Source organism: Trachypithecus francoisi, unplaced genomic scaffold (genome assembly GCF_009764315.1).
Source record: "Trachypithecus francoisi isolate TF-2019V2 unplaced genomic scaffold, Tfra_2.0 Lachesis_group9, whole genome shotgun sequence".
NCBI lineage: Eukaryota > Metazoa > Chordata > Mammalia > Primates > Cercopithecidae > Trachypithecus > Trachypithecus francoisi.
The window spans coordinates 33609918-33637453 of NW_022681474.1; the positions used below are offsets into that span (position 1 = coordinate 33609918).

Below are 27536 nucleotides of genomic sequence, written 5' to 3' on the forward strand. Positions count from 1 at the left end.
TCGCCCGCCTCAGCCTCCCCAAATGCTGGGATTACAGGGGTGAGCCACTGCGCCAGGCCTTCAACCTAATTTGAAGATGGGTTTTCCCGGGAGGAATCCTTCCCAAGGCTGGGTTATCACCTGGCAAAAGAAGGGGACTTCCGAGGTCGTTTGGTGAAGGCCTTCACCAGATCTGTTTCACGAGCAAACCCCAGACTCCAACTCCATGGGGGCCTATTGGCCCCACCCTGGTCTACCACACATTCCAAGATGCCGTACTCCGCCTCCCTGAGGCCGAGCAACTCCACTTCCTTATTCCATTCACGTTTGGCACACTCATTTGCACTTTCAACACCTGGGCGATTAATTCCTGCCCTTTTCCCATAGTTTTCCCTCTTGACAACAGAGAAAAGTTTGCATTTCTACGTACCCCGATTGGGCACGCTCGCTCTCTCCCTAGAGTCTGGGTCACACTCTCCCACGCCCCCCTGCATTAGCACAGGCGTTGCCAGAGTTGCACTCGAGCTATTTGCAAGACCGTCTCCCCGTCCCATCCCTTCTTGGTCCCCTCTAGGGCCCAGGCAGCAGCCCCGCCCTGGCCCGTCCCTTCCCAGAGGCTGGGCCGCCGCGGCCTCCCATTGGCCGTCAGGGCTGGCAGGCTTCCCAGCTGGAGCTGTGATTGCCGCGCGCCAGTGTCAGTCCGGGAGAGGACGCCGGTGGCGGGGCTCGTAGCCCGGCAGCCGCAGGTGGGGCCTCGAGCGCTGGCTGAGAGACCGAGCCGGAGAGCCGCGGAGCCCCCGTAACCCGCACGGGGAGCGCCCAGAATGCCGCGCGGGGACTCGGAGCAGGTGCGCTACTGCGCGCGCTTCTCTTACCTCTGGCTCAAGTTTTCACTTATCATCTACTCCACTGTGTTCTGGGTGAGTGACCCCAGTAGGGCCCCGGGATGGGGGGTGGGACCACACTCCGACCGCCGCCTCACTAGCCCTGGGTTGGGTCCAGGCTTAACCGCTCCAGGGAGTGCGCAGGGGAGCGCGCGCGGACTCCTTGCCTTTCTACTCGGGAACCGGAAAATTCTGGCGGCCAGAACTCAGCCTGAATTTTCAGCCGCCCTTTCGGGAGTGTTATAGCTGGTTGCCGACCGATCGAGTGCCACCTGGCTCACCTGTGTGCACCCGGTGGGCGGTATGCCCGCTGTGCGTCCGCTGGCCGACTGGCTAGGCCGAGGTGACCGCGCTGGCCGCACCCACCACGCCTACCCGGTAGGACTGACTGCCTCTGCATCGGCCTGTGGAGCTTAAGTAGTTAGGCTTTGCAGTCGGGGTTGGGAGACCTGGATTCCGGGGCTGGTCCCTGCTAGTTACTTGCAGATGCCCCTGAGCAAGACGCTTCCCCGCTGCGTCTTGGTTTCCTCTTTGGTGGATGCGCGTGCCTCCTGCGTGGCGAGGAGGATTCCATCAGACGACGTTTCCTGCACTCCTAGGTGCTCAGTTTCCGCTGTCGCTGGGCTTCACCTCCTCCTCTGCCTTGTTAGGGGACAGGATGGTAGGGGTTAGACATGAACCAAGCTTTGAATTCCGTCCCTCCCAGTGGTCTTTTATTTTATATTTTAATTTTTATTTAAAACATTGCTAATCTCTGTATTGTTCCAATTTTAGTTTGTGCGTTTCTGAAATGAGCACTTGCTGAGTGATCTTGGGGAGGTTACTTAATCCTTCTCGGCCATGGTTTCCTCATCAGTAAATGGACACAGTAATTATTTTCAACTTGTAGGATGCTCGTGGAGATTAAATGAAATAGGCCGGGTACGGTGCCTAGCGAAGAGCTCAAGAAGTGTGAGACATGATTACTATCATGCGCAGGGAATCTGGACACCTGTGGTGTAAGCTGCCCCAAAATACTGGGTTTCTGTAAGGGCGTCTCAGATTAGGCTGGGCCCTGGTCTAGAGATGAGGATATCTTCCTATAGGCCAGGTCTGCCCCTGTCACTCCAGGATCACTCCCTGCCTCCAGTATGCCCCAAGAGCAGACTTGCCCAGGGACCCCAGGGTAGTTACTGACACCCCATTCCCACCAAACACACACACTCTCCCCTGTTGTCCTCCTTAGCCCCTTGCTGGGTCTCTTCTGCTAGCAGGAGCTGCTGGATTTGCCATCAGGACTGGCTTTGCCTGTGACCCCTTTGTGGGTGGGGCCTTGCCTAGTAATCGGAAATCCAGATTCAGCTCTGTTACTGACTTATGGATATCTTAGACAAGTCACTTCCCTGTTTTGGGGCTCAGAACTGTTCGTTGACTTTTCCATCTAGAAAACTAGTCTGAGGCCAGTTTCCAATCCAATTCTCTGACTCTAGGTAATGTGGAAGAGAGATGAGCAGTATGTTTGGGGCCGGAGGGTGGAGCAAGGACCTGTTGGTGGAAGCTCCAGGGAGACAGAAGGTCATATGTGGGATGGGAGTGCGGGTGATTTGAGCTAGAAATCAGTGGTTGCATCAAAATCTACAGATTTTTGTGCCCTGGCATAGGTATTTATTTAAATTTACTTAAGCTTAATTCTAGTAAATTACTTACCAGAATTAAGGTAATTCTAGTGTGCAGTCAGTATTGAAAACTGCTGCCCTAGATGGTCTCATAAGTCCTTTACGTCCCTAGGATTTCTGTCCCTGCCCCTTGTCTGGCCTGTGAGCCCTTCTCTCTGTAGATCAGAATTGAAAGAGGAGAGCCCAAGGTTGATGGGTAGGGAGGTAGGAAGATGGGAGTTGTATTTCGGGCTTCACCCCTTCCCCAGATGTATAATTACTAACCAGTCTCTCTACCTCCTCACACTTCCATTTTCTCATCTGTAAAATGAATAAGTGAATCTCTGCCCTGGACCTCACTGAATTATTTTAGGATTAGCAATATGGGGAAAGAGTGACATATGAGCAAAACAAGTGCAGTACAAACATACATCATGCAGTTAAATAAAACCGAACTCTAATTGTTTTTTTTTTTTTGAGACGGAGTCTCGCTGTCTCGCCCAGGCTGGAGTGCAGTGGTGCAGTCTTGCCTCACTGCAAGCTCCGCCTCCTCCCGGGTTGACGCCCTTCTCCTGCCTCAGCTTCCTGAGTAACTGGGACCACAGGCGCTCGCCACGATGCCCAGCTGATTTTTTTTGTTTTTTTTTTTAGTTGAGATGGGCTTTCACCGTGTTAGCCAGGATGGTCTCGATCTCCTGACCTCGTGATCCACCCACCTCAGCCTCCCAAAGTGCTGGGATTACAGGTGTGAGCCACCGCGCCCGGCCCCAGAACTCTAATTTTTAAGGCTTTACTCTGTCGCTGTCCTTTGCAGCTCCCAGAGAAGCCCACTCAATGACCCTTGCCTTGCTTCTCTTGGGCAGGGCCGTTCTCAAAACTTGGACTCCCTCCTCTGCGGACTGAGGTTGCCTTACTAATCCTTAACTCCCATCCGGAGAAGTATTTCTGTTTAAAATCTCCACACCCATGCCAAGAACTCAGCCACCTGCCAGCTCTGCCAGGGCAGCTCCAGGTGCCAGAGTTTGACTGCAGGGCAGGGCCCAGTGTGAGTTAAGTAATTTGTCCTGGACCAGGTTTACTGTTATTTGGAAACCATTTACAGGAAAGCCCATTATCTCTGGGTCCATCTCCGGGCCTGAGGGAAGGGTTACTTGCTTTATAAGTACAAAGTGCTAACAATTTGCATCTGTTTTTAGGTCTAGAGGGTTCATAAGTTTTATGACAGGCTTGTACCTTCTGTAAGACTTTTTGCTTACTTTAAAAATTACTACTGGGGCTGGGCCCAGTGGCTCACACTTGTAATCTCAGCATTTTGGGAGACTGAGGCGGGAGGATCACCTGAGGTCCGGAGTTTGAGACCAGCCTGGCCAACATGGTGAAACCCCATCTCTACTAAAAATACAAAAATTAGCCAGACGTGGTGGCGTGTGCCTGTAATCCCAGTTACTCGGGAGGCTGAAGCATGAGAATTGCTTGAACCCAGGAGGTGGAGGTTGCAGTGAGCTGACATCATGCCACGGCACTGCAGTTGGGAGACAGTGCAAGACTCGGTCTAAAAAAAAAAAAAAATTACTATTGGCCAAGCGTTGTGGCTGATGCCTGTAATCCTAGCACTTTGGAAGGCCAAGATGGGCAGATTGCTTGAGCCTGGGAGTTCGAGACCAGCCTGGGTAACATGGTGAAACCCTGTCTCTACTAAAAATAAAAAAATTAGCTGGGCGTGGTGGCATGCACCTGTAGTCACAGCTACTTGGGAGGCTGAGGTGGGAGGATCACCTGAGCTCAGGAGATGGAGGTTGAAATGACTTGAGATTGTGCCACTGCACTCCAGCCTGCATGAGACTCTTGCAAAAAAATAAAAAATAAAAAATAAATTACTATTGATGGAAATGCATGCATGGGCTTGGTACAAAATTTAGAAGTAGAGAAGGGTAAGACTGGGCAAGGTGTAATCCCAGCACTTTGGGAGGCCGAGGCAGGTGAATCATGAGGTTGAGAGATCGAGACCATCCTGGCCAACATGGCGGAACCCCATCTTTACTAAAAATACAAAAATTAGCTGGTGTGATGGCGTGTGCCTGTAGTTTCAGTTACAGCTTGAGGCTGAGGCGGAGAATCGCTTGAACCCGGGAGGTGGCAGTTACAGTGAGCCTAGATAGTGCCACTGCACTCCAGCCTGGCAACAGAGCGAGACTCCGTCTCAAAAAAAAAAAAAAAATAAAAGAAAAGGGTAGTGGTTAGTGAAAAGCCTCCCCTCCTACTCCTCTCTCCTGGCCTGCCCAGTCCAGGGGGGGCCTTTGTTACCAGTTTCCTGTCACTCTTTTCTGAGCTATCCTAGTCAAAGGATGTCCTAGGCCAAACATATGTATATTTAAAATAAGGTAGCACACTATACACAAAACTATGTACCACTAGAGTGGAATCTATGCCACATTTATTTAATAGTCTCCAGCTGGGGGACTCTTAGGTTGTTTCCAATGTTCGTTCATTCTTTCTCCTTCCTTCCTTCCTTCCTTTCTTCCTTCCTTCCTTCTCCTTCCTTCCTTTCTTCCTTCCTTCCTTCCTTCCTTCCTCCCTTCCTTTCTTCTTTCTTTCTTTCTCTCTCTCTCTTTTTTTTTTTTACTGAGAACAGTGACACAGTGAGTATCTCTGAATGTGTCATTTTGCATGGGTGTATATGTCTGCGGAGTAATTTCTAGGCGTGGGGTTGTTGAGTTAAGGGGTACGTGAATATGTGTTATACATGCAGACACACGCCTGTCATCAGTGTATATAGCTTGATAAGTTTTCACAAAGTGAACACACCTGTACAGTGAGCCCCCAGGTCAACCAGCAGAATGGACAGCGGAAGCCAGATACCCCTCAAGCCCTCTTCTAGGCACTATCTCTTACCTTTGAGGGTGATCACCACTGGATTATCTAGCAGTATAGAATAGCTTTGCCTATTTTTGTATGTGCATTTAACATTTTGATGTTATTAAATTGTCCTATATAGAGGTGATACCAATTGTAATATTATTTACTTAATATGTTTATTTAAATTTACTTTTTTTTTTTTTTTTTGCGACAGAGCCTCACTCTTTCACCTAGACTGGAGTATAGTGGTGTGATCTTGGCTCACTGCAGCCTCTGCCTTCCGGGCTCAAGCGATTCTGCTGCTTCAGCCTCCCGAGTAGCTGGGACTACAGGCACCTACTAACACGCTGGGCTAATTTTTGTATTTTTGATAGAGATGAGGTCCCACCATGTTGACCAGACTGTCTCAAACTCCTGACCTCAAATGATCCACCGGCCTGGGCCTCCCAAAGTGCTGGGATTATAGGCGTGAGCCACCGCGTCCAGCCTAAACTTACTTTTTAAACTTAAATTTCTTTTTCTTTTTTTCCCTTTTTTAATTATATATTTTTTATTTTCCAGGCACATAGATTCAAGTTGCCCTGAATATACACGCCTTTAAATTTATATTTAAAAAGAGGTTTTATATTAGTATTATGAATGAGAAACCAAGACACCCTCATCATAAACAGCAGGTAAAGTTTTAAAGTAAATATAGTACAGGGAAAACAAAACAATGATACTAAATCCTGGCTAGATGTCGTGGGTGCTGAAGCCTGTGACCCTGATGCCCACCCTCTCTGTTCAAAAGGTAGGTTGGCAAGTGCTTGAGGGGCTTAAAGACAGACTAGCACCCAAACTGAGACCCACTCCTTGATGCAATCGGAGGGGTTGAAAGGGCATTGAACGAGGAAAGCTCAGTCTGTAAGTCCCTATGAATATGCCCCTAAACCACTTATGGTTATCTGTCCCACACTCAGGGCCTTCTTGTTTTCAGCAGGGAACTGTGGGGCTGCAAAAAGGTGTGTTTGAGGCTCACTTGGCAGAGCTGGCATATACCCCAGGTCTCTGCATCCTCAGGCCAGTGCTCCTTCACCCTTCCAGTAAGTCATGGAGATGTCTGCGGGAAAAATGAGCTCACACAGAGGCACTTAGAGCCTTCTCTTCCCACCATACAGGGTGAATCATTCTGACACATGCACCCTCAGCCTGTTGGGGACACACCTCTAATTTTAGCACTGCCCACGGGGTATCTTAGAGATCCGCTTACAGGACTGCTTTTCCTTGCTGGACTGTGGGCTCCCGGAGGTCAGGATTGTAGCTCATCCATATCCTCCTCTGAATGCTGGCCCTGGGGCCTGCACACACAGTAGGTGCTCAGGGGAGGCTTGTTGCATGATGGTGATTGAGTCCCACTTGCACCTACAAGGCAAGGATCCAACGTGGGGCAGAGGCCTGGCTGGGGGTGTAACCCGCAGTGGTCAGGTCTGCTGAGGCCTTGACTTTGCAAAGTGGGCAGGGCTGATCATGGTGCTATGGGCTCCCCATAGAGCACCAAGCCTATTTCCTTGATAACAGGGTAGGACTTTCAAGTGGGTATAAGTGTCGTGGCTGGGGAGTGTTGACTAATCAGGAAGAAAAGGACTTGGTGGGAGTTGGGGGCAAGTAGGGAGGAGCTGAGGGTGGATAGGTCGTGGAGGCAGTGAACGCCAGAGGCAACAGAAACTCTTTCTGGGCCTTCTCCAAGGATGAACCTGCTTATCAGAGCTTGGCCTGTGATTTCTTACATTTCTTATAGTTTAATGGTTAAGAGTGTGGATTCTGTACCATGTTGCCTGGGTTCAAATCCCAGCTCTGAGACTTAAAGGTTAAGTGGCCTAGGCATAACTTCCATCCACTTCTCTAAATGGATATTATGTACCTACCTGAGAGTTGCTGAGAAGATTAAGTGGGTTAATACCTCTGAAGAGCTTAGAGCGGTGCCTGGCACATGACGAACACTCCATCAACTACTCACGGATTAGCTGTTCTTTTCCTGCCTTCCTCTCTGGCTTTGCTGCTCAAGAGCCATAGGCTAAGAATGAGAAGGGCTGTTAAAGACACCTCTAGTGCAGCCTTTTAAATTTACCGAGGAGAAATCAGAGGCCTGAGGAGAAGTGAGTTGCTTGAAAGCCCATGGCAAGTTAGTGACAGACCAAGACCAGACCCATGTTGCCTGACTCCAGTTTCTTCCTTGGGCCCTCATGACCTTTCCAGGTGCCGTGTATGTTCCTCCCTGTTGTCAGGGTGAGGGTGGAAGATAACCTTTCTGAAAGAGGCCACGTCCCTGGCCTCCCAGTGAAGCGCTAGATGAAGCCAGGCCGAAAAGAAAGTACTTCTCTGGAGACAGTTTCCAGGAGGAGATTTTTTTTTTTTTTTTTTTGAGATGGAGTCTCGCTCTCTCACCCAGGCTGGAGTGCAGCAGGATGAGATTTTTACTTTCGAGAAGAGCTTTATTGTTTTTGTGGAAATAATACATGTTCATAGCTTAAAAAATTAAGCCATTCAGGAAAGTACAATGAAAACAACAAAAGTCCCCTCTGATTCTACCACTGGGATTCAACCACTGTTACGTGTCGGTAAACATCCATCTGGACATCTTGTACATATATGTAGACATTTTATTTCTTTAATCATTTTTCTTGTTGTGTTTGATTTGTCGAGCAAAGTTCATTTTCTGGCTCTAGATAAGCAATCCAAATAGTGAAACTCAAATAGTGAAGCTGAAAGTGGAGCAGCCTTCATATTGGAGAAGTGGCCAGCCGTGCCTAATGGGCCATCAGAGATGATCTCACAGCATCAGACTGGGCTCAGGCCTCGGGCACAGAGAGGTCCTCCCCTCCCCCAGTCTGGCCACAGAGCCTTTAATATCCAGAGAATCAGGCCTGCAACCCTGCCAGGGGTTTGGAGAACCTTCCAACACCTTCATTTTATAGATGAGCAAACTAAGGCCCTGAGAAATGTCCTTCGCTCTTAGCCTCGACTTTGTACATGGTCTCCTTCCCCACTTTAATAGGGGAATTGCTTTGTGTCATAGGACTGAACCTTGCTGCCTTTGGGTTGGTTCCTGGAGAAGCAGGAATAACCACCTGCCCTCCTACCCGGAGCCCTTTCTTCCCAGGTGATTCACAATGCCACCCTGGGGTGGGGCTCACGGTCAACCTGATAAGGGACTGATAATGAAACTTCTTACCAACTGGCTCCCCACAGGGGAAAGATGTTTTCTGGGTAAGTCTGGTCAGAAAACTTTGTGGGGGTAAAAAACAAAACAAACAAACAAACAAAACAAACAAAAAAACAAGCTTTCCCAGAGAGAACTTTTAGATGCGAATGGGTTTGACTCGACTTCTTGTTGGAAGGCAGGAGCATTCAGTCTTAACTAGCCGTGCTCTCTGGTTGGTTTGTTTGTTCATTAAGTCAACAAATAGTTATTTGATGCCTACTGCGTGCCAGGCGCTGTGATACTGTGATAGGTATGGGAAACAACTATGAACAAGGCAGGCTTAGTCCAGGCCTTGGAAGACAGACAGAGCAGTAAATAAATATCACTTGGGACAGGTGCTAAGGAGAAAATTAGGAAGCAAGTGGGGAGGGATGGGCGTTTCTACTTTCGGTGATGTGGTCAGGGAAAGCCTTTATGAGGAGCTGACATTTCAGCTGAAGCTCAAATAGAGAATAAAGACTTGTCCAGAGAATAAAGACTCTGGACAGCCATAAAGACTTGTCCAGAGCATCCCAGGCAGAGGGAGCCATGAGTGCAGAGTCCCTGAGGCAGGTCGCAAGCATAGCTGCAGCAGATGAGGAAGCCCAGGAAGGGCCGCGCTGTGGGTGGAGAGGGTGGCAGGGGCCTGGTTGTGTGAAGAGTTTGGGGTTCAAGTGACTGAGAAGCAGGGTTTCATTGTCAGGCCCTGTGGTCTTGCCATCCAGAGACCTGGTGTTGGCTATTCTGTGTGACACTGGGTAAAGGACCAGCTCTCTAAGCCTCCGAGATGCCCCCTCTGTGAGTACCCCAGAGGGCGATGGGGAGGATCCTGTGAGATGAGAGGTCCAAAAGCACAGGGTCTATTCTAGGGCCTGGCGCCCACTGAGGGAGGGAGACTCTAGGGTGCCCCGCCCATGGAGGGAGGGAGACTCTAGGGCCCCCCGCCCACGGAGGGAAGGAAACTCTAAGGCCCCCTGCCCACGGAGGGAGGGAGAGTCACCTGGGAACCTTGCATTGCCCAGGTGTAGCTGGGGAGATGGGATGAGATGAGATGAGATGAGATGAGAACCTCTGGAATCTGTCTTGTCAGAGGAGGCTCCTTTGCCCCTAGGGGTACTCAGCCTGCCTAGAACAGATAGCTATGGAAGCAGCTCCTCCAGTCAGATGGTGTGACCCCTTGGGTGTGCATGTGGTCTTTTCTAGAGGCTGGGCCCCTCCCACCCTTTAGTTTCTTGGCTACCATGGCACACTGTCAGAGGCACTGGGCCACCACAGGCACACAGGGCCAGGCAGGCTGTCTGAGGAGTGTCCTGCGAGGCTCTGAGAGGTCCTAGCTCTCAGTCAGGATGAGCTGTTTAGCTCCAAGTTAGGCCCCTGAGCCGCTGGAGGTGAGGAAGAGACACCATAGACTTACGGTATCACCTTCCCCAGCTAGAGGGTCGGCCTGTGAAGGAGATGGCAGTCATCTCTGCCTCTTAGTTCCGTGGTAACCCAGGAACTAAGGGGTGGGAAGGGCCCAGTCCCTGGAAAAGACCACATACATGCCCAAAGGGTCAGACCAACTAGCTGGAGAAGCTGGTTCCATCAAGGGCCAGTCTGAGCTGTGCTGCCTGACTGTGGTGGCCTGACTGCCACATTTTGCTTCATCTCTTTGGATTCTCAGAGTGACCCTTGAGCTGGGCAGGACAGGGGCTCTTGTCCTGTTTTACAGAGGAGTCCTTGGGAGGACTCTGAGGGCTTCACTGGGCAGGGAGGCCTCGCAGAGAGGAGTGGAGATGAGTCTTGGGAGAGGGAGGGCAGGCTACAGAATGTTTCTTGGATCTGAGTGTTCAGGTCAGAAATGCCCTCTGGGAAGACCAGGCCTGGAGGCCAAGCAGAGCTGAGGAGGATGAGCACTTCTTGGTTGGCGGGTGAGGAGAATGTCCATGTGACAAGTCATGGAACACTCTCTGCGCCTTGGTTTTCTTGTCTGCTGGGAGGGGATAGCTGTTGTGCTGCCCACAGGGGTGAGGCTTGGATGAGGCAGTGCCCACAGAGCTCTGAGTGGGCATCTGGCTGGGTAACCGTTCATGCAGATGCTGGGAGGAGACGCCATCTGCAGCGTGTCTCGCCACACTCTGCGTCATCTCTCTGCATTCTCAGAATGACCCCGTGTGCCCTGTCCCATTTTACAGAGGAGGAGACTGAGGCCTGAGCGTGGAAGTAACTTGTGTGAGAACCATGATTTGCATCTGTTCCTGAGACAAGAACTGTTTCACTGTGGGAAAGGTGCCTGTTGGGTTTTAATTTTTTCCAAAAGGGACTTTCTCGACAAGACATTTTGCATCTGGGCCTGCAGGGAAGCAAATGTTTCCCTGGAGGGTGGAAGGAAAACAGCCTTGGCCCAGACGGGCTTGTTTTTCCCTCCTCAGAGCCCTCCCATTTCCTGCCTGGGAGAGCAAGAACCCCCGACTCCTGGGGCTGCTGGAAGTCCCTCTTAGGATGTTGCCTGTGACCTTATGTGAGTGACACAGCACCCCCCCCCCCCCCGGCTGTTTCCCATCTCCTACCAGAGGGTTGGCCATGCCAGCCTCTCCAGCTGTGCTGGGTGCAGTGTGGGGAGACTGTGGGGGTGCTTGGGGTCAGGGTGTTCATTTCTGGGTATTCACCGTGTGCCAGATGCTGGTGGTGGGCTGAGGCCAGCCTCTGGCCCACCCTGTGGCAGATTGGGACCATCTCCTGGGTACAGTAGGGTGGGGTGTCGGCTGCCGAGACTGCACAGGATTCTGAGACTAGGTCACTTCCCAGAGTCAAAAGACAGGACCTTCTTGGCCAGTGGACCGTGACTTCACGGCTCAAGGCCTCCTACCCTGGGAGGATTTCACAAGGACACATGTCCACCCCCACCCCGCCCCCCCATCACCAGAGCTTCTGATTCAGTGGGTCTGGGCTAGGCCCAGGCACCTGTAATTAAAAAAAAAAAAATTATGATTGTAATGACAGGGTCTTGGGTCTTGCTCTGTCACCCAGAGCAAGTGGTGCAATCATGACTCACAGCAGCCTTGACCTCCTGGGCTCAAGTGATCCTCCCACCTCAGCCTCCTGAGTAGCTACAACCACAGGCATGTGCCACCATACCTGGCTAATTTTAAAGTTTTGTGTTTTTTTTTGTAGAAACAGGGTCTCACCATGTTGCTTAGACTAGTCTTGAACTCCTGGTCTCAAGTGATCCACCTGCTTCCGCCTCCCATAGTGCTGGAATTATGGGCATGAGCCAACACACCCAGCTTTATCTGTAATATTTTTATTTATTTTTATTTTTTAATTTAATTTTATTTTTGAGATGGAGTCTCGCTGTGTCGCCCAGGCTGGAGTTCAGCGGCGCGATCTTATCTCACTGCAAACTCTGCCTCCCAGGTTTACGCCATTCTCCTGCCTCAGCCTCCCAAGTAGCTTGGGACTACAGTCACCTGCCACCACAACCAGCTAATTTTTTGTATTTTTAGTATGGACGGGGTTTCACCGTGTTAGCCAGGATGATCTTGATCTTCTGACCTCGTGATCCACCTGCCTCGGCCTCCCAAAGTGCTGGAATTACAGGCATGAGCCACCGCGCCTGGCCCTACCTATAATTTTTAAACTTCCCTGGGTGATTCTAATCTGCAGCTGGAGGCGAAACCACAGCTCAGGGTGGTATCTGTAAGGGAATTCTGATGGTACTGGCGATTTCCAGGACACCTTTCTCTGTAGGTGAATCCTGAGTGATTTGAGACCTTCTTCTGACCTCTCTTGCAATCTGGACAGGTTCTCTGAGCTGGGGAAAGTTAGCAAACACAGTTGGGAGAGGCCCAGAAAGAAAGAGAACACTCTATCCAGGGGTTTGGGAGAAGAGTAGGGGGACTCAGTGGGGCCCCATGTGGGTGAGGAAGGGTTGGTGGAGGTATGTGGAGACCACCAGCCTGGGAATGTGGGAGACTATGAGAGCTGGCTTCTCCTGCAGGGAACCAGGATGTATGTTGTGGGAGGGAGAGGAGTCTGTGAGTTGTAGAATTTTGCTTTCCTTTTGGTTACCTTCAAAACATTCTTTTATGTGCTCTAAAGGCAAGGTTTCTGTGCGGTTACCTTTGTAACTCGAATAAGTTTCCATAGAATCAGGCTTGAGTTTTATGAGTCAGGGATTCAGAAACTTGTGGGGTGGCCAGTGATAATTTTTCCTCCTTAAATGATATCTTGAGTTTGAGAAGTCCCGATGCAGGATTATCGTGTTGGAAAGCTGGCTGTGATCTCCAGGTCAGTGACCCCATAGGAGAGGTGTGGCAGGCGGTGATCTATCCCCACTTCACAGATGGTGAAAGAGGGCCAGACAGGGGAGAGGACGTTGCTTGGGGTCATGGTGGTAAGCTAGGGGTCAGTTAGCAGAAGGATGAGGCCTTGATTTCTCACTCTGACGGGTGAGCTCTGTTGTGGGTTGAGTCGTGGCCTCATCAAAAAGGTATGTTCTTGGCTGGGTGCAGTGGCTCACACCTGTAATCCCAGCACTTTGGGAGGCTGAGGCGGGTGGGTCACTAGAGGTCAGGAGTTAGAGCCCAGCCTGGCCAACATGGTGAAGCCCCGTCTCTACTAAAAATGCAAAAATTGGCCGGGCATAGTGGCACATGCCTGTAATCCCTGTTACTTGGGAGGATGAGACAGTATAATTGCTTGAACTTGGGAGGTGGAGGTTGCAGTGAGCCGAGATGGCGCTACTGCACTCCAGCTGGGCATCAGAGCAAGACTCCATCTCAAAAAAAAAAAAAAAGAAAACGTATGAAGGTATGTATGTTTAGGTCCTAGAACCTGTGAATGTAACCTTATTTGGAAAAAAGATTTTTGCAGATATAATTCAGTTCAAAATCTTGAAATGAAATCATCTTAGATGACCTGAGTGTGCCCTAAATCCAGTGTCAAGTGCCTTTATAAGAGAAGGGCAGAGGGAGATTTGAGATGGACAGAAGAGGAGACCATGAGCACACAGAGGGAACTGAGTACATGGCCTTCTGTGTGCAGACGGAGGCAGACAAGCCGAGCAACTCTGGGAGCCACTAAAAGCTGGCGGAGGCAAGAGGGCTTCTCCCCTAGAGCCTCTGGAGGGAGTATGGCTCAGTAGACACCTTGGTCTCTGGCCTCCAGAATGGTGAGAGATTAAACTTCTGTTTTAAGCCACCCCATTTGTGGTCATTTGTCCAGGCAGCCATAGGAAAATGCAAGCCCTTCTGCCTCAGCAGGTGGCCTTAATAGGGAGGGGCCCAATTGAGCAGGGCCCTGAGAACCACCTTCCTTCTGTGGGTTGTGCTGAAAACCAAGGGGGAAGGAGTGGGGCGAGAACAGAGGGGCTGGGGGAGGAGTGAGACTGTGGGGAGTGAGGCTTCTGGCTCCTCCTCAGGCCAGGGGGCCATGCCCTACAGCTGGTTTCTTAGGGCTTCCCCTCTGCAAGGAACACCTGATGGAAAGAGGTTAAAACTGAGGAAGGTAGATGCGAGCTAGCTCTCGGGAAGGACTTGCCAGCTGTGAATACAGTTAAATCAAAACTGCTTGCCAAGCTGAGCTGTAAAACATGGGATTCCCTGACAGCTTCAGAACAGGAGCGTCACCCATTGTGTGGGGCAGTTAGGATGTGGCCTGGACTTCCAGTGGGTTGAACTTTGAGGGGCCATAGAGGGCATCTAGTGCTACCCCTTCCTTTCAGAGAGAAGGAAACCAAGCCCCATGCTACCCAGCATGTGCCCCTGGTTCTAAAACTCTGCCGATGGGACAATCTCTAGTGTGCAGGGGGGACAATGGACACTACTCAGTGGTTTCAAACCAGGAGCTTCCTCTCCAGCCAGGGTGTGGGAACAGAGTGCTGACTTGTGACTTCTCACAGAGAAGAGAATAATGTTCCCTGCAGGGTCGGAACCCAGGCTGAGGGAACCTTGTTCATGTCTCTGGCTTGGTTCTGACTCAGCCTCTGACCCGGGAGGGACCGGCTCACAGGGACAGATGAGCCAGCCCTGTCCCTGTCCCCTTGAGAAGCTGGCGCTCACTGAGTCCTAGCAGCATGCTCTGACAGCTGCAGACATTCTGTGATCTGGGTGGAGCAAGCAGGCCTGGCCAGAGGCTCCCAGGAAGCTGTGGCAGAGACACTTAGCTTCAGGATGTTGGGCTGTGGGCTTCCCCTGGGGGTGGCAGTGGCCGCTTGGCTTTCCAACCACTAGGCAGGTAGACTCATGTTGAGAGCAGAGACAAGAGGAGGGCAGGAGTTGTTCAGGTACCCACGGACCCTGAGATGGGGTGGGGCCTACTTCCAGCCTGTTTGTTTCTACAGTATCTTCCTTCTCCACTGTGGTCTCCTGGTGCTGGCCTCACATGGAATGAAACTTGACTTTTTTTCAGCCAGGAATTCCCCCACACTCTGTCTAGCTGGGTTGTGCCTTCTGCATCCTCCTAGGTTGTCCTATATTGTCTTTAAAACTAACAGTTAAAACAAGCTTTTCCTGTGTGCCAGGCTCTGGGCTGAGCTGTTTTCTAGCCATCCTCTCATTTCATTCTCCAGCAGCCTAAGAGACAGCGCTGCTCTTGCCTCATTTGCACTTGGGAAGGAGATGCTCAGAGAGTTAGGTAACGCACTCGTGAGAACTGGAGGTGGGGTGTGAAGCCTCTCTCGGCGGACTTACCCGCTTCCTTCCTGGCCTAGATGTTTGTTCTTCTTTCTTGGGAGAACTTTTCTTAGAGAGATGGACTTTTTGGGGATGTGTTGTTTGTCCATTGGTTTGGTCATTTAGTCACTCATCAAACATGTTCTAAGCATGAGGGTGTCTCTGATCCTCCCCGAGACTCTGCGCTTCCAGAAGGCCATCCCGGTTAGATTTGTAACTTTATGTAGAAGTCACAAGACATTGCTAACACAGGGACTGGTATCTCTGCTGGAGGAGCACCAGCTCCCCAGGGCAGGGGCCACAGGCTCTCCCAGGGAGGTGGGCCGGTTGCCACCTTGGGATGGAGGGAGCAAGCTGACCCGAAGTGGCACCAGACGCCAGGGCCCAGGTCCCATTGGCTCTCTGGAGCCGCAGGAAGGCAGAAGTGAGGCCAGCATCACTGTCCTTCAGAAATGCATCCTTAAATTTTTCTTTTTTTGGAGAAGATATGCCAGGGCGTGAGAAGTCTTGTTCCTGATGAGGGAGGGCAGCCTGTGGCAGACAGAGCGCTGGCCTGGGAGATGGGAGACCCGGGTCGCAGCTGCTGAGTGAGGGCTAATTTGCGGTGTGACCTGGTGGGAGTGCCAGCCTCTCTCTCAGCCTCAGATTCCCATCTGCAAAATCATGGGGTTGGGCCAGATCAGCGTCCCCCCGCTGATTCCTGGTGGTGCACGAGATGATTGTAGATGGGCCATGGGGGAACATTTAAACATTTTAATATGCATGTGGGAAGTGTGATGTGTATTAAAAAAATAATTAGTACTTCAAACTTGTGATTGTGTAGATCTTGATTAGTTTAGGTCAGGACCGTATTTACTTGAGTAAGAAAAGCCAGTGAGGTTTTATTAAAACATGGAGTTGATAATAATGCAAGTAGCTGGCCAACCTGACCATGTGGAGACGTGATAAGAGAATGGCTGGAGTTTGGGAGACACTGGGAGTTCTCAGTGGTTCCTTCCAGCTCTTTTCTGAGAACGTAGGCAGTGTGGCACCTCCTGGTCAGGTGCAGACACTTAACACAGTCTGTGTCCTGCTGACTGTTAAGGAAGTGACTTCTCATTATGGTCCGGCATCTTAGGTTTACAAAGGAGTTTCGCCACCTCAGAGGCTCTTTCGCGTGACCGTTATATTCCCATGTCACAGTGGAGAGGCAGTTGGCGCTCTGAGGGAGATGGTCTGTCCAGCATCACGCAGCTCGTAAGTGGTCCAGCACCTCCAGCTGGCCTGGGTTCTTTGCTGGGTCGCATCAGCGCCAGCCCTCTGGGAGCCTGTTCCTGACATTTACCTCCTTTCCCGGCTGCCGCTTTCTGCACAGGGTTTCACAGTCATGTTGGCTTGTTGCATTCATCTTCTCTTGTCCTGATTTTCTTAAAGCAGAGGAGAAAAGGATTTAAGGTGACAAGCGACCCTCCCTCTCCCTTCCCCCAGGCCTCTTCCCCATGCAGTGAGGAGCATGTTCTAAAGCCCTCAGCACTCTGTTTCCTAATAGGTGCACTTGGATGTGTAATAGGTGGGTTCCCATTACAGCCTGTATTTAGCTCCAGGGTAGCAGTTAGTGAAACATCTGGTTTAGGCATTAATTCCAGGCCAGAACAGGCCACCAGATCCAGGCCTCTGGTGAGCTGACCCTTGCCTGTGGCCACTGAGAGTTTCCTGATGACATTGAATCTGGTCTGGAGTTTTAGGCAAAGGAAGACTGAAACCTGTAGTAAATAAACCTCTTCCTTTAGCCTGGTGTGGTGGCATGCGCCTGCAGTCCCAGCTACTTGGGAGGCTGAGGCAGGAGGATCGCTTGAGCCCAAGAGGTTGAGGCTGCAGTGAGCTATGATCATACCACTGTACCCCAGCCTGGGCAACAGGGTGAGACCTTGTCTCCTCTAAACAAAACAAAATAAAACAACACACACACACACACAAAACAAAACAAAACAAAAACCTCTTCTTGGAAAACATAGAACTTGCTTGCTATAGACAAAGTAAAAGAATATTCTTGGATGTAGTTATAGCCACAACCATTATCATGCCTAAGAAAATACTAAGTTTATGCCAAAGCATACCTAATTGTCCCTAAAACATCTCTCATAGCGCATTAAAAAAAATCAGGACCCAGCATCACAGTTTATACATTGCTTTTGGTTTCTTTTTGATAAAAAATGGCCCAGTGCATCTGAAACTTGAGGGGTGACCTCTGAGACCCTGAATGTTATAGGTTCTGGGGTCCTGGTGGGGACTGTCGTGTGTTACTTGCCTACATTGTCCCTAATCCAAGACCTACGGGGGCCAGCTGGTTCCTTTCCTTGCTTAGGGGAAATTCAGAAAGCCGATTAGGAAAGGCTTGCCTGGAAAACTGTCCCCACCCACGAGACTCCAGGCCCCGCCCCCTCCCCCACAGTCTCATTGGTAGAGCTGATCGGTGTCTGGAAGCCAGACCCAAGGCTCCCTGAATCTCCACCCTTAATCACCAGGTGCACACACTGGGCCCCATGCCAGGCACTGGGGAAAGATGCTCTAAAGGACTGAAAGACCCCCAGCTGGCTGTCCACAGCCTGCCTGGGGAGACCCAGTGTGCCCTGGTGTGGCCGGGTCATGGCTCTTGGAAAGTTAGTGCACTGATGTGTGGGGCAGCGGCTCTTTGTTCCTTGGTTCTGATGCTTGGGGTAGGCTGGGGTAGGGTGGAGAGAGCCCCCTTCTCTCATACCAGACGGGGAGCATTATCAGGTGGCTGGAGTATCCCCTAATCAATACTTCCTGTATCAAGCTGCGATAGGGGAAATGGACTTTTTTTTTTTTAAGTTAAACCCACAGAAAAATGGAAGGAAGAATTCAAAGAACATCTGCCCACCTCTGAGTTATCGGTTGTGAACATCTTGTCTTAACAGCTCTCTCTAAATACACCACTTCTTTTTTTTGCCAACCTAGCTACAAGGAGACTGCAATGGTTTGTGACCCCACTCCTCTAAATACCCCAGCATTCGGCTTCCCAGAAAGGGCATTCTTCCTCACACCACTGCTGTCCATCTGATTAAAAAAAAAAAATCACCGTGAAATCAAACTTTTCAGTCCTACATACATTTCTTATGACATTCCTGTGTTGTAAGAAATATGTTTGTTCTTCGTCCCCAGTTCCTGGCACAGAGCTCTTAAAACCCTTGGAATTTCCTGATAAGAATGCCTTTTGTTATTAATAGTGAGCCCATTTCGTCACACCTGAGTTTACGCTGATGAAAAGACTTAGGGGAAGGCCCTAGACGGCCTTAGGATGGGGCGAATCACCAGAAACACCAAATAATTAGAGGGTTGGACAGTTCAGCCTCTCCTGCAGGCTGGACAGAAAGGGTGGGGGTGGTGGGGGATGGGGGCTGGAGATTGAGCTCTATGTAAAACTTTTTTTTTTTCCAACTCTCAACCAGTAGAAGAGAAAAAACTCTTGAACAATGAGATTAGATGAGCTTCTGGGTTTGGGAACTCACTGAGGTGTTGAGGGGTGGGCGTGGGCCCAGAGTGGGCCTGGGAGCTCCCTGCCCACCTTGCCCAGTGCATCTCCTCCTGGCTGTTCCTGAGTTGTATTCTTTGTAATAAACTGTTTAATACAAGTAACCCTGAGTTCTGTGAGCCATTTGCGCAAATTATCAAACTTGGAGAAGGGGTTGTGGGAACCCCTGACTTACAGCCAGACTTTGAGTCCTGGACTTGTGATTGCATCTGAAGGTCAGGAAATCTTGTAGGCTTTTTTTTTTTTGCGTCAGAGTCTCACTCTGTCGCCCAGGCTGGCCGGAGTGCAGTGGCTTGGTCTTGTCTCACTGCAACCTCTACCTCCTAGGTTCAAGCAATCCTCCCACCTTAGCCTCCCAAGTATTAAGTTGGTGCAAAAGTAATTGCAGTTTTTGCCATTACTTTTAATAATACTTAATTTTTTTAAATAGCTGGGACTACAGGTGCACGCCACCACGTCCAGCTAAATTTTGTATTTTTTTGTAGAGATGAGGTTTCGCCATGTTGCCTAGGCTGGTCTCAAACTCCTGAGCTCAAGTAATCTGTCCACCTTGGCCTCCCAGAGTGCTAGGATTGCAGGCATGAGCCATCATGCCCAGCCTAATCTCATGGGCTTGAGCATATTAACCTGTGGGATCTGATGCTAACTCCAGGTAAATGGTGTCAGGGTTGAATTACATTGTACGACACCCAGCTGGTCTCTCAGGAGAATCGGAGAACTGGCTGATGGTGTTGGAAAGCACCTCATTCCCCAAATGTCGTTTGTGGCTGATATTTTACCCAATCCAGGATCCACCCAAGGTTCGTACATTACTTCTGGCTCTATGTCTCTTTAATTTCCCCCAGCCTAGACTATCCTTACTTCTTTTGAAGTATCCTTACTTCTTTGAAGCCTCCAGGCCACTTGATCTGTGGAATGTCTGGATTTGCTTCAGAGCTTCACAGCTTCCTCATGATTAGGTTCATGCCACACATTTCCTGCAGGAGCATTTCACAGGGGGTGCAGCGGGAGGTACGGAATATCCCATTAGGGGGTGTGTGCTATCTGGCCACACCATGGTTGGCCATCCTGAACTTGACCAGCCCTCTCCATTGCAATGGCACCTTTCCCCATCATGATGAACACATAGGCTGATGTGAAACACTCTGGTGAAAGAACTTTTAAAAGTTAATCTGAATATGAGACTCTCCTGCTTAAATTATTTCAATTATTTCCCTATTCCAGCCTCAAAACACACTGCCTGCTTCTGGACACCCTTCACATGCCCACTGTGGTCCAGGCCACTGTCACCTCACATTGGTCACCACAGTAGCTCCCTGACCGGCCCATCCCACCTCCATCTCCCAGTCTCTTGGCATAGCAGTCCAAACAACTCATTTAAAGATCACAGCTAGGCGTGGTGGCAAGCACTACTTGGGAGGCTAAGGCAGGATTGCTTGAACCCAGGAGTTCGAGACCAGCCTGGGCAACACAGCAAGACCCTGTCTCAATTATTTAAAATAAAATAAGATCACAGTTGCAACAGAGCACTTCTCTGCAAACTTTCAGTGCCTCCCACCCATTCAGAGCAAAAGTCAGTCTTCTCAGTGGCCTCAGAGTTCCTTCCTGATCAGCCCACTGCCTCATCTCCTAGATGCTCCCTCTCCAGCAGCTCCATTCCCCTTGCTGTTTCTTGAAAACATAGGCACATCCCAAGGCCATGGTGCCTGCTTGGATGCTCATTCACGTATCCATGTGGCTTGGTGCCTCCTCTGCTCCAAGTCTTTTCTCAAATGTCACCTTCCCTGGCCACACTGATGGCCACTTTCCCCAGCTTCCCTAGCCTTCTTCCCCATTTTATTTTTCTTGGTAGCACTTATAACCATAGCACAGTATATATTATTCTTACATATTTGCCTCTCCCCAAGTAGAATGTGAGCTCCACTAAAGCTGGGATTTTTGTGGTTTTCTTTCATTGCTCTTGTTGCACATCCAGTTCTTAAAATAGTAGCTCCCAAAGTGGGTCTAGGGACCTCTGGGTTCCCCTTTCAGGTGTTCTTGCATCTAGAACCACTTTCATAGTAATACTAAGACTCTTATTGTCACTCTCTCGGGAGCATGTGATGGAGTGTTGCAGAGGCACCTGAACACTCGATGTGGCAATGGAGCCAATGAGGAGCAGATCTGAGAATCCAGCTGCCTTCTCAGCAGCCAGACGTTAACATTTACAAACATGCAGAGCCCACGCCACTCTGCTCACTCAGTTTTTGTGTGTTTTTTGGGGGGAATTTTTTAAATAAAAAAATACGCTATTTAACATATAAATCAATATTTCTTTCTTTTTTCTCTCTCTTTCTCTCCCTCTCCCTTCTCTCCCTCCCCTCCCCTCCCCTCTTTCGACTCTAGTACCCAGGCTGGAGTGCAGTGTTGCAATCACGGCTCACTGCAGTCTTGACCTGAGCTCAGGCCATCCTCCCACCTCAGCCTCCCAAGTAGCTGGGATCACAGAGCCATGCCACCACACCTGGCTAATTCTTCTTACTTTTTGTAGGGATGAGGTCTCCCTGTGTTGCCCAGGTTGGTCTTGAACTTCTGGACTCAAGTGAACCTTCCACCTCTGCCTCCCAAAATACTGGGATTACAGGCATGAACCACTGCTCCGAGCTGTCTCTTGTTATTTCTAAATGAGCTAATCAATATTTAAAATAAGTCTTAGTTTTAATTTATGGTAAATAATTGATGGATATCATCATAAACAAAAGCTGCAGATCTTCAAACATTTTTAAGAATGAAAAGGAGTTCTCAGGCCAAAAACTTTGAGACCCATTGGCTTTAAATAATGCCTGGTGTGCAACAACCACTCAGTCCGTAGATGTCATATGAATAAATGGACTTCTTGGCTTAACCCATGAGACCTGGCCTTGGTGCTGTGGCTTCTGTGAACCTCCCTGTCTGCCTCCCCTTCCCTTGTCCTCTGCCTGTCCTTGATTCCAGCTCTGCTGACCTGACCTGCTGTTCCTGTGGTACCTTCATGGGCATCTGGAACTCCTTATCCCTCTTGTCCACCTTAGGAATTCCTGCTTGTCCATTAAATGGACTCAGTTCAAACATGACCTCCTCCAGGAAGCCTTCCCTGATCTTGCCTTTCTCATTTAGTGTCTCCTTCTCTCCGGCACCTTTGCACACTTGATCCCATCTACCCCAGGGTTTTGATGATTCCCACATGTGTTGATGTGCTGGTAGGTCTCTCACCAGACAGAGCTTCTTGAGGACAGGAACTCATCTGCTTATTCCCAATGTCTGCTACATAAGAGGTGCTTAATGTATGTGGAATCAGTGAGTGCTGCCTTGGAATTCAGAATAGGGACTCCCCCTGGAATTAACCCTGAACCAAAGAGGGTCTGAAGGGGAAATGGTTTCTGGCTTCTGACTTGGGTTTTGAAATGTCAGCATTACAACAGCACTACATGGTTACTGGGGAAGAAGTAACATTTACTAAGTGCCTGCTGGGTGCCAGGAGCTTATGCGTGGCATCTGGCTTCAGGATATTGTGGTTTATTCGGCCATTGTGAACAGGCTTGGGCCCTAACCACTTTCTGTCTGGCTTCCATGAGGAGAGTGTGGTCTGGTAACTAAGCCACCAAACTTCTGTGAACTTCTGGGACATCCTAATGCATTTGCGTAGTATGTGCAGACTGTGAAGTTGTTGAGGGCAAAGTTGTATGTGTGTTACTGGATCTTGCCACTATGTCCTGCATGCTGTCCATAAGAAATACCTGGAATTCTCTGTCCAAAGAGCATAGTTAATGCTGTCAATATCACTACCAGCAAGGGCTTCCCATTGTTGGTTTTATAGATATTCAGAAGTGGAGAGATATCCCTGTAGCTGGGGTGATCCAAGAAGGCTTCCCACGGGAGGAGGGCATTTTCTTGTTTTTAGACAGAATCTTGCTCTGTCACCCAGGCTGGAGTGCAGTGGCACGATCATGGTTTGCTACAGCCGTGATCTCCTGGGCTCAAGCGATGGGAGGAGGGCTTTGAGCTGAGCTTGGAGGATGGGTATGAGCCCCTTTTGGCTTTATTATTTCAAGGAAACCATGTCCTTTCCGAGGCTGCTATGGGAGGCAGTGCTGGAGGTGTGTGCCTTCATCAAGGCTGGGGAGGGAAGGCATTACTGTCTGCTTTAGGGTTTTACCCTCACAGACATGTGACATCCTTGGGCCGAGTGGCAGAGCAGAGGGCAGCCCGTGGGGGCGGAGTCAGAGCAGTGTGTGGGGCGAGAGGAGGAGACGGGCCGCCCGCAGTCTGCTTATGTGCCAGGATTCGAGGGGAGTTTCCGTGGACTCCCAGAGCAGTGGAGCAACCCTTGGGGTTGTCATGCCAACTGGGAAACTGAAGCTCAGAAAAGGTAAGGGACTTCCCCAAGGTCACAAAGAGTTGGTAGCAGAGCTGGGATTGGAGCCTAGGGTGCCCATGTGACCGGCTGCCCAGTGCTCCTTTCCTTTCCCCTTTGTCCTCCTTGGAGACATGAGCCCTTGAACTGGGGCCCTATATCTTCATTAAGGCCCTGCGCATTCCAGACACTTGAGATCTGATTGCCTCCTCTGCCTTCTATCCATAGTTCAGGGGCAAAGGGTACAGTTCAGATGTGGGATTCCATGCAAAGGGGGAAAGAATAAACCAAGGGCCACATATGTAAAAAGCAATTTGATGCATATCTTTTTTATATAGAGAACTACATCTGACATTAAAAACAAGATCCATGAAATAATCATAAGTCTTAGCACTGCCCAAGTTGTGTAGAGATAGTTTATATATGCCCGACTCAGCCAGGTGTCTCCTGGGAGCCGGCAGTTCTGACTGAGCCTCACATCCTCGGCTCCTGCGGTTGGAGTTCCCTTCATCTCCGCCCACCTCCTCCCCGCGCCTGCTCTCCCCACCGCCTGCTCCTTTTCAGATGGCTCTCCCTCATGGTGGCTTCTGGTCTCGGCAGCCCAGAGGGGTCAGGAGAGTGAGACCACAGGGCACTCCCAGACCCCTTCCCTGGAACTCCTGTTGCCCTCACTTCGGGCCCCATGAGGATAACTCTCAGGCAGTCTCTAGGGAAGACCCTAGGCCAGTGGAGGAAGAGGGGATGCATGGAGCAGTTCCCAGACAGGGTGGGCTCCGAAAGGCTGCCAGGACCTTGGACTGGAGGCTGTTGTATAGGACAAAGGCCTCCTGTCATCTCTGTGAGCCCGTGTCTCCTTTCAAAGGGTCTGAGAGAAGGAAGACCTGGGCCATCTTACTCCTGCTGGTGGCGGCCTACAGTTATGAGTGGTGGAGGCTTAGCTGATTGGGTGCTGTGGGCTGCAGAGGGACACAGTCCTGGCCAGAGGAAGGAGGAGGAGGGGTGACCAGCAGTGCTTTGACACAGGAATATACCCGTGAGCGGTTACCCTGGGAGGAAGCAAGCCCCACCCCACCCCACCCCACCCAGCTCTTCATTCCTGGGCTCCCTAAGCCCATTCCCAGACTTTCAGCCTCCATTCCCCATTCCTACCCCTCAGCTGGAGCTCCAACCCCAGACAGAGGATGCTGCCGGCAGTGGCCTGAGCTGGGGCTTCCTGTCTCACCACCAGGGCCAGACGTCCAGGGTGCATCCGGGAGCACTGTCTTCTGCTCTGATTGACCTCTGGCTACTCAGTCAGCTGGGTCTGTGGGAGCCTGGCCGGAGGTCCACCCGGGGCTGAGATCTGTGAACAAAATCACCAGACACCATTACCCATGTACGCTGGGGACACAGCCCTGGGAGGCAGGCTCTGACTCTCTTGGTTCAGACACATGGAAGGTGGGGAGAGAGAGACAGAGAGGTCTGGAGAGTGAGGGGGAAAGAAAAGCAAGGCGAGGAGGATATTGGGTGGAGATGAAGTCGCTCTTGACTCTCCTTCCCATGGCTGTTTCTGTGGTTCTCCGATTAACCATGAGTCATTCTTATCCTTAAGCCTTGGAAGGCTCTGTTCCAAACTGGGATCATTGCAGAGTTCCTTCTTTGGGCTTACAGGCGTCTGAAGCCATAAACCATTTCTCAGATTTATTCTTTCAGCAGATATATTGGGCCAGTCCCTGTGCTCAGGGAGGGTCCAGTTGCATGAAGTCAAACTCCGTGCATCCTTCAGAATCCTTCTCTGGTTTCCCCAGGAGGAAGTAATTGCCCTGCATCTTGTCTCAGAATGCCTTGGTCACTTACTTGTTCTACCGCTTCTACCTGCCTGTCCCCAAACTCTTCCCCAAAACAGCCCAAGGCATGCCACCCCCACTCCCACCCTGTACTTCATTCATTTGTGGTTGTCCTGGATGAGAAATTCCACTCTCTGCCCTGGCTGGATTGAATAACTGGGGTTTGCAAAACTCCCAGCCTAGCTCCTTCACAGCCTGGAATGTGCTGTGTGCCTGTGGGAGTCTTAAATCAAGTTTCTGCAACTATTGCCAACAGAGGAGGGGTAGCAAAACAGACTGGTGTGCCCACTTTGCTTCCTAGAGAGGTTTGTTTTCCAAAGGCCATGTTTGTCACCTTTGAACTGATGAACCCAAGACTTTAGATGTCTTTCTCCAGCTCTGCTCAGACACCATGGAAAGCTTGAGGGAGGCAATGAGAACTGTTGTTAAAGAAGCCATAATTCTTTAAAGAAGACATAAATTAAGGAGGGATTATTTATTTAATAATATTAATAAAGGGATAATTTACAAATAATAAATATTTATTTACTATTTATTCCATTTAGGAGCAGGAAGACCTGCTAGAGTAGAAATGCCATTTCTCCCCAAACGGATCTATAGATTCATTGTGCTTCCAATCAAAGTTCAGTTCAGTTGATTTTTTTCCTGAGACTTGAGAAGATGATTCTAAAATGTGTGTGGAAGATTCGAGATGTAAGAATATCTAGGACACTTCTGAAGAAGACGGGAAGAAGAGACTTGGCCTACCAGATGGCATGATGTGTTATAAAACTGAAGTCATTACAATAAGGAGGTTTGTTTAGGCACAGACAGTGCCTAAAGGATCTCAAAAAAAAAAAAAAAAAAGAGTAACAAAAGAGGCTGTCTCAGAGAATGTCAGGGACCAAGGATTACAATTAACTAGGTTCTCTGTACTCGATGTCCAGTTTTATAAAGGAAGAAGTCCTGTCCAGAGTCAAGGCAGGATTGACAGCAAAGTACTAGTGACAAAGATAAGTGAATGCGTCTTTGCTGGCAGCCGGAGGCAGCCTCTGCTGCTTTCTCAAGAGCTGGCTTTGATTTGGGGTTGTGGGGGAGCCCCGTTCCTCAAGCATAAGTAGGGCCAGGTCAGTGGGATGGAGGTTCAGTGTCCCCAGAGCTTAGAGTACAGCCTGGTGGTCCTGGAGGTGGGGCTGGTGCTCCCTAGGGGAGACAGAATGGGCCCTAGAGCAGTTTGGATTGGGGGCACGGCCAGGGCCTCCTATCCTTTGTCTGTTTTGCTTTCCTTACAGGAAAGGGGAGTGGGAAGGCAGGAACCCAGCTGCCCTGGCGATGTAGGAGAGAAGACTGTTTTCTCCTGAGTAAGTTGGTGAACACTTGCTGAGCCTTCCCTAGCTTGTGGCAGGAGGGTTGAAGCATGTGCCTTTTTCTTTTTCTTTGAGACAGAGTCTCACTCTGTAGCTAGGCTGGAGTGCAGTGGCACGATCTTGGCTCACTGCAACCAACGCCTCCCAGTGATTCTCCTGCCTCAGCCTCCCAAGTAGCTGGGACTACAGGTGTGCGCCACCACGCCCAGCTAATTTTTGTATTTTTAGTAGAGATGGGGTTTCACCATCTTGGGCAGGCTAGTCTCAAACTCCTGACCTTGTGATCCACCCACCTCGGCCTCCCAAAGTGCTGGGATTACAGACGTGAGCCACTGCACCCGGCCACCTTTTTATAAGGATGGAATCTACCTTCAGAAAGGAACCTTGAAGGAGTGGTGAGGGGCAGCACCAGTGAGAGACGCTCTAGACTTGTACTGTCCAAAATGTGGCCACCAGCTACCTATGGCCGAATTTAACTTAAAGCAAAATAACATGGAAAGTTCAGTTCCTCAGGTACCAGGGCCCCGTTTCAAGAGCTTGCTAGCCACATGTGGCTCGTGGATACCACACTAGGTGTTGGCATCATCTAGGAAGTTCTTTCAGCACTGCTGCTCTGCTATTGTCGGCTTTGTATTTTGCAAAGGTGTTTCACACCTCTTTCCCCCCAGTTCTTCACAAAAGGCCCGTCTGGTAGCCTTAGTGGCTGGCCAGGCAGACGAGTTTTGGTTGTGAATCCTGACTCTCTCATGGGTTCTGTGCTGCTTAGTCTCTTTGAGCCTAGTCTGTGAAACGAGATTAGTCGTTTCTTGGGTGTTTGAGGGGGTATGTTGATGAAAGGAAATGAGATGATGCAGGTATGACCCCTGACAGGATAGTGGCACAGCATAATCACTATAAGAGCCAACAGGCTTTACTGTTTTACAGGTGAAAAATGAGGCCCACAAGCGGGAAGCGACACGGCCAAGGGTACTGAGCTCACCCGTGGAGGCCCAGAACTCCTGCCTCCTCTGTTGCCTCTGCTGCTCCCGCCAGCACCCTGCTCTGGGACAGGAGAAGCTGGGGCAGCAGTGTGCAGAGCAGGTGACTGTCTGCAGGGTGGGCTTGGCCCGGGGCCAGGCAGGATGGGCCTCGGGGCAGAGGGCCTCAGGAAGGGAGGTGCAGGGTTTCTTTGGGCAGGAGGAGGGGCCCCTGCTAGTCTCACTTTATTCAAAACCTCTCTCAAGCCTTGGAGTTT

The 27536-nt window shown here is 50.2% G+C and overlaps 1 protein-coding gene across 2 annotated transcripts in view; it reads left to right on the top strand.

Annotated features, from left to right (window-relative positions):
* The first annotated feature begins 647 nt into the window (after positions 1–647).
* Positions 648–27536, top strand: part of TSPAN15 (tetraspanin 15) — a 78809-nt gene continuing 51920 nt past the window's right edge. The window contains exon 1 of one of the 2 annotated variants that reach the window (XM_033209942.1): positions 648–899. In XM_033209942.1, the coding sequence (XP_033065833.1) occupies positions 804–899 (96 nt within the window). In that variant the 5' untranslated portion in view covers positions 648–803. The remainder of the gene's footprint in view (positions 900–27536) is intronic. The other variant, XM_033209940.1, reaches the window with a different exon arrangement.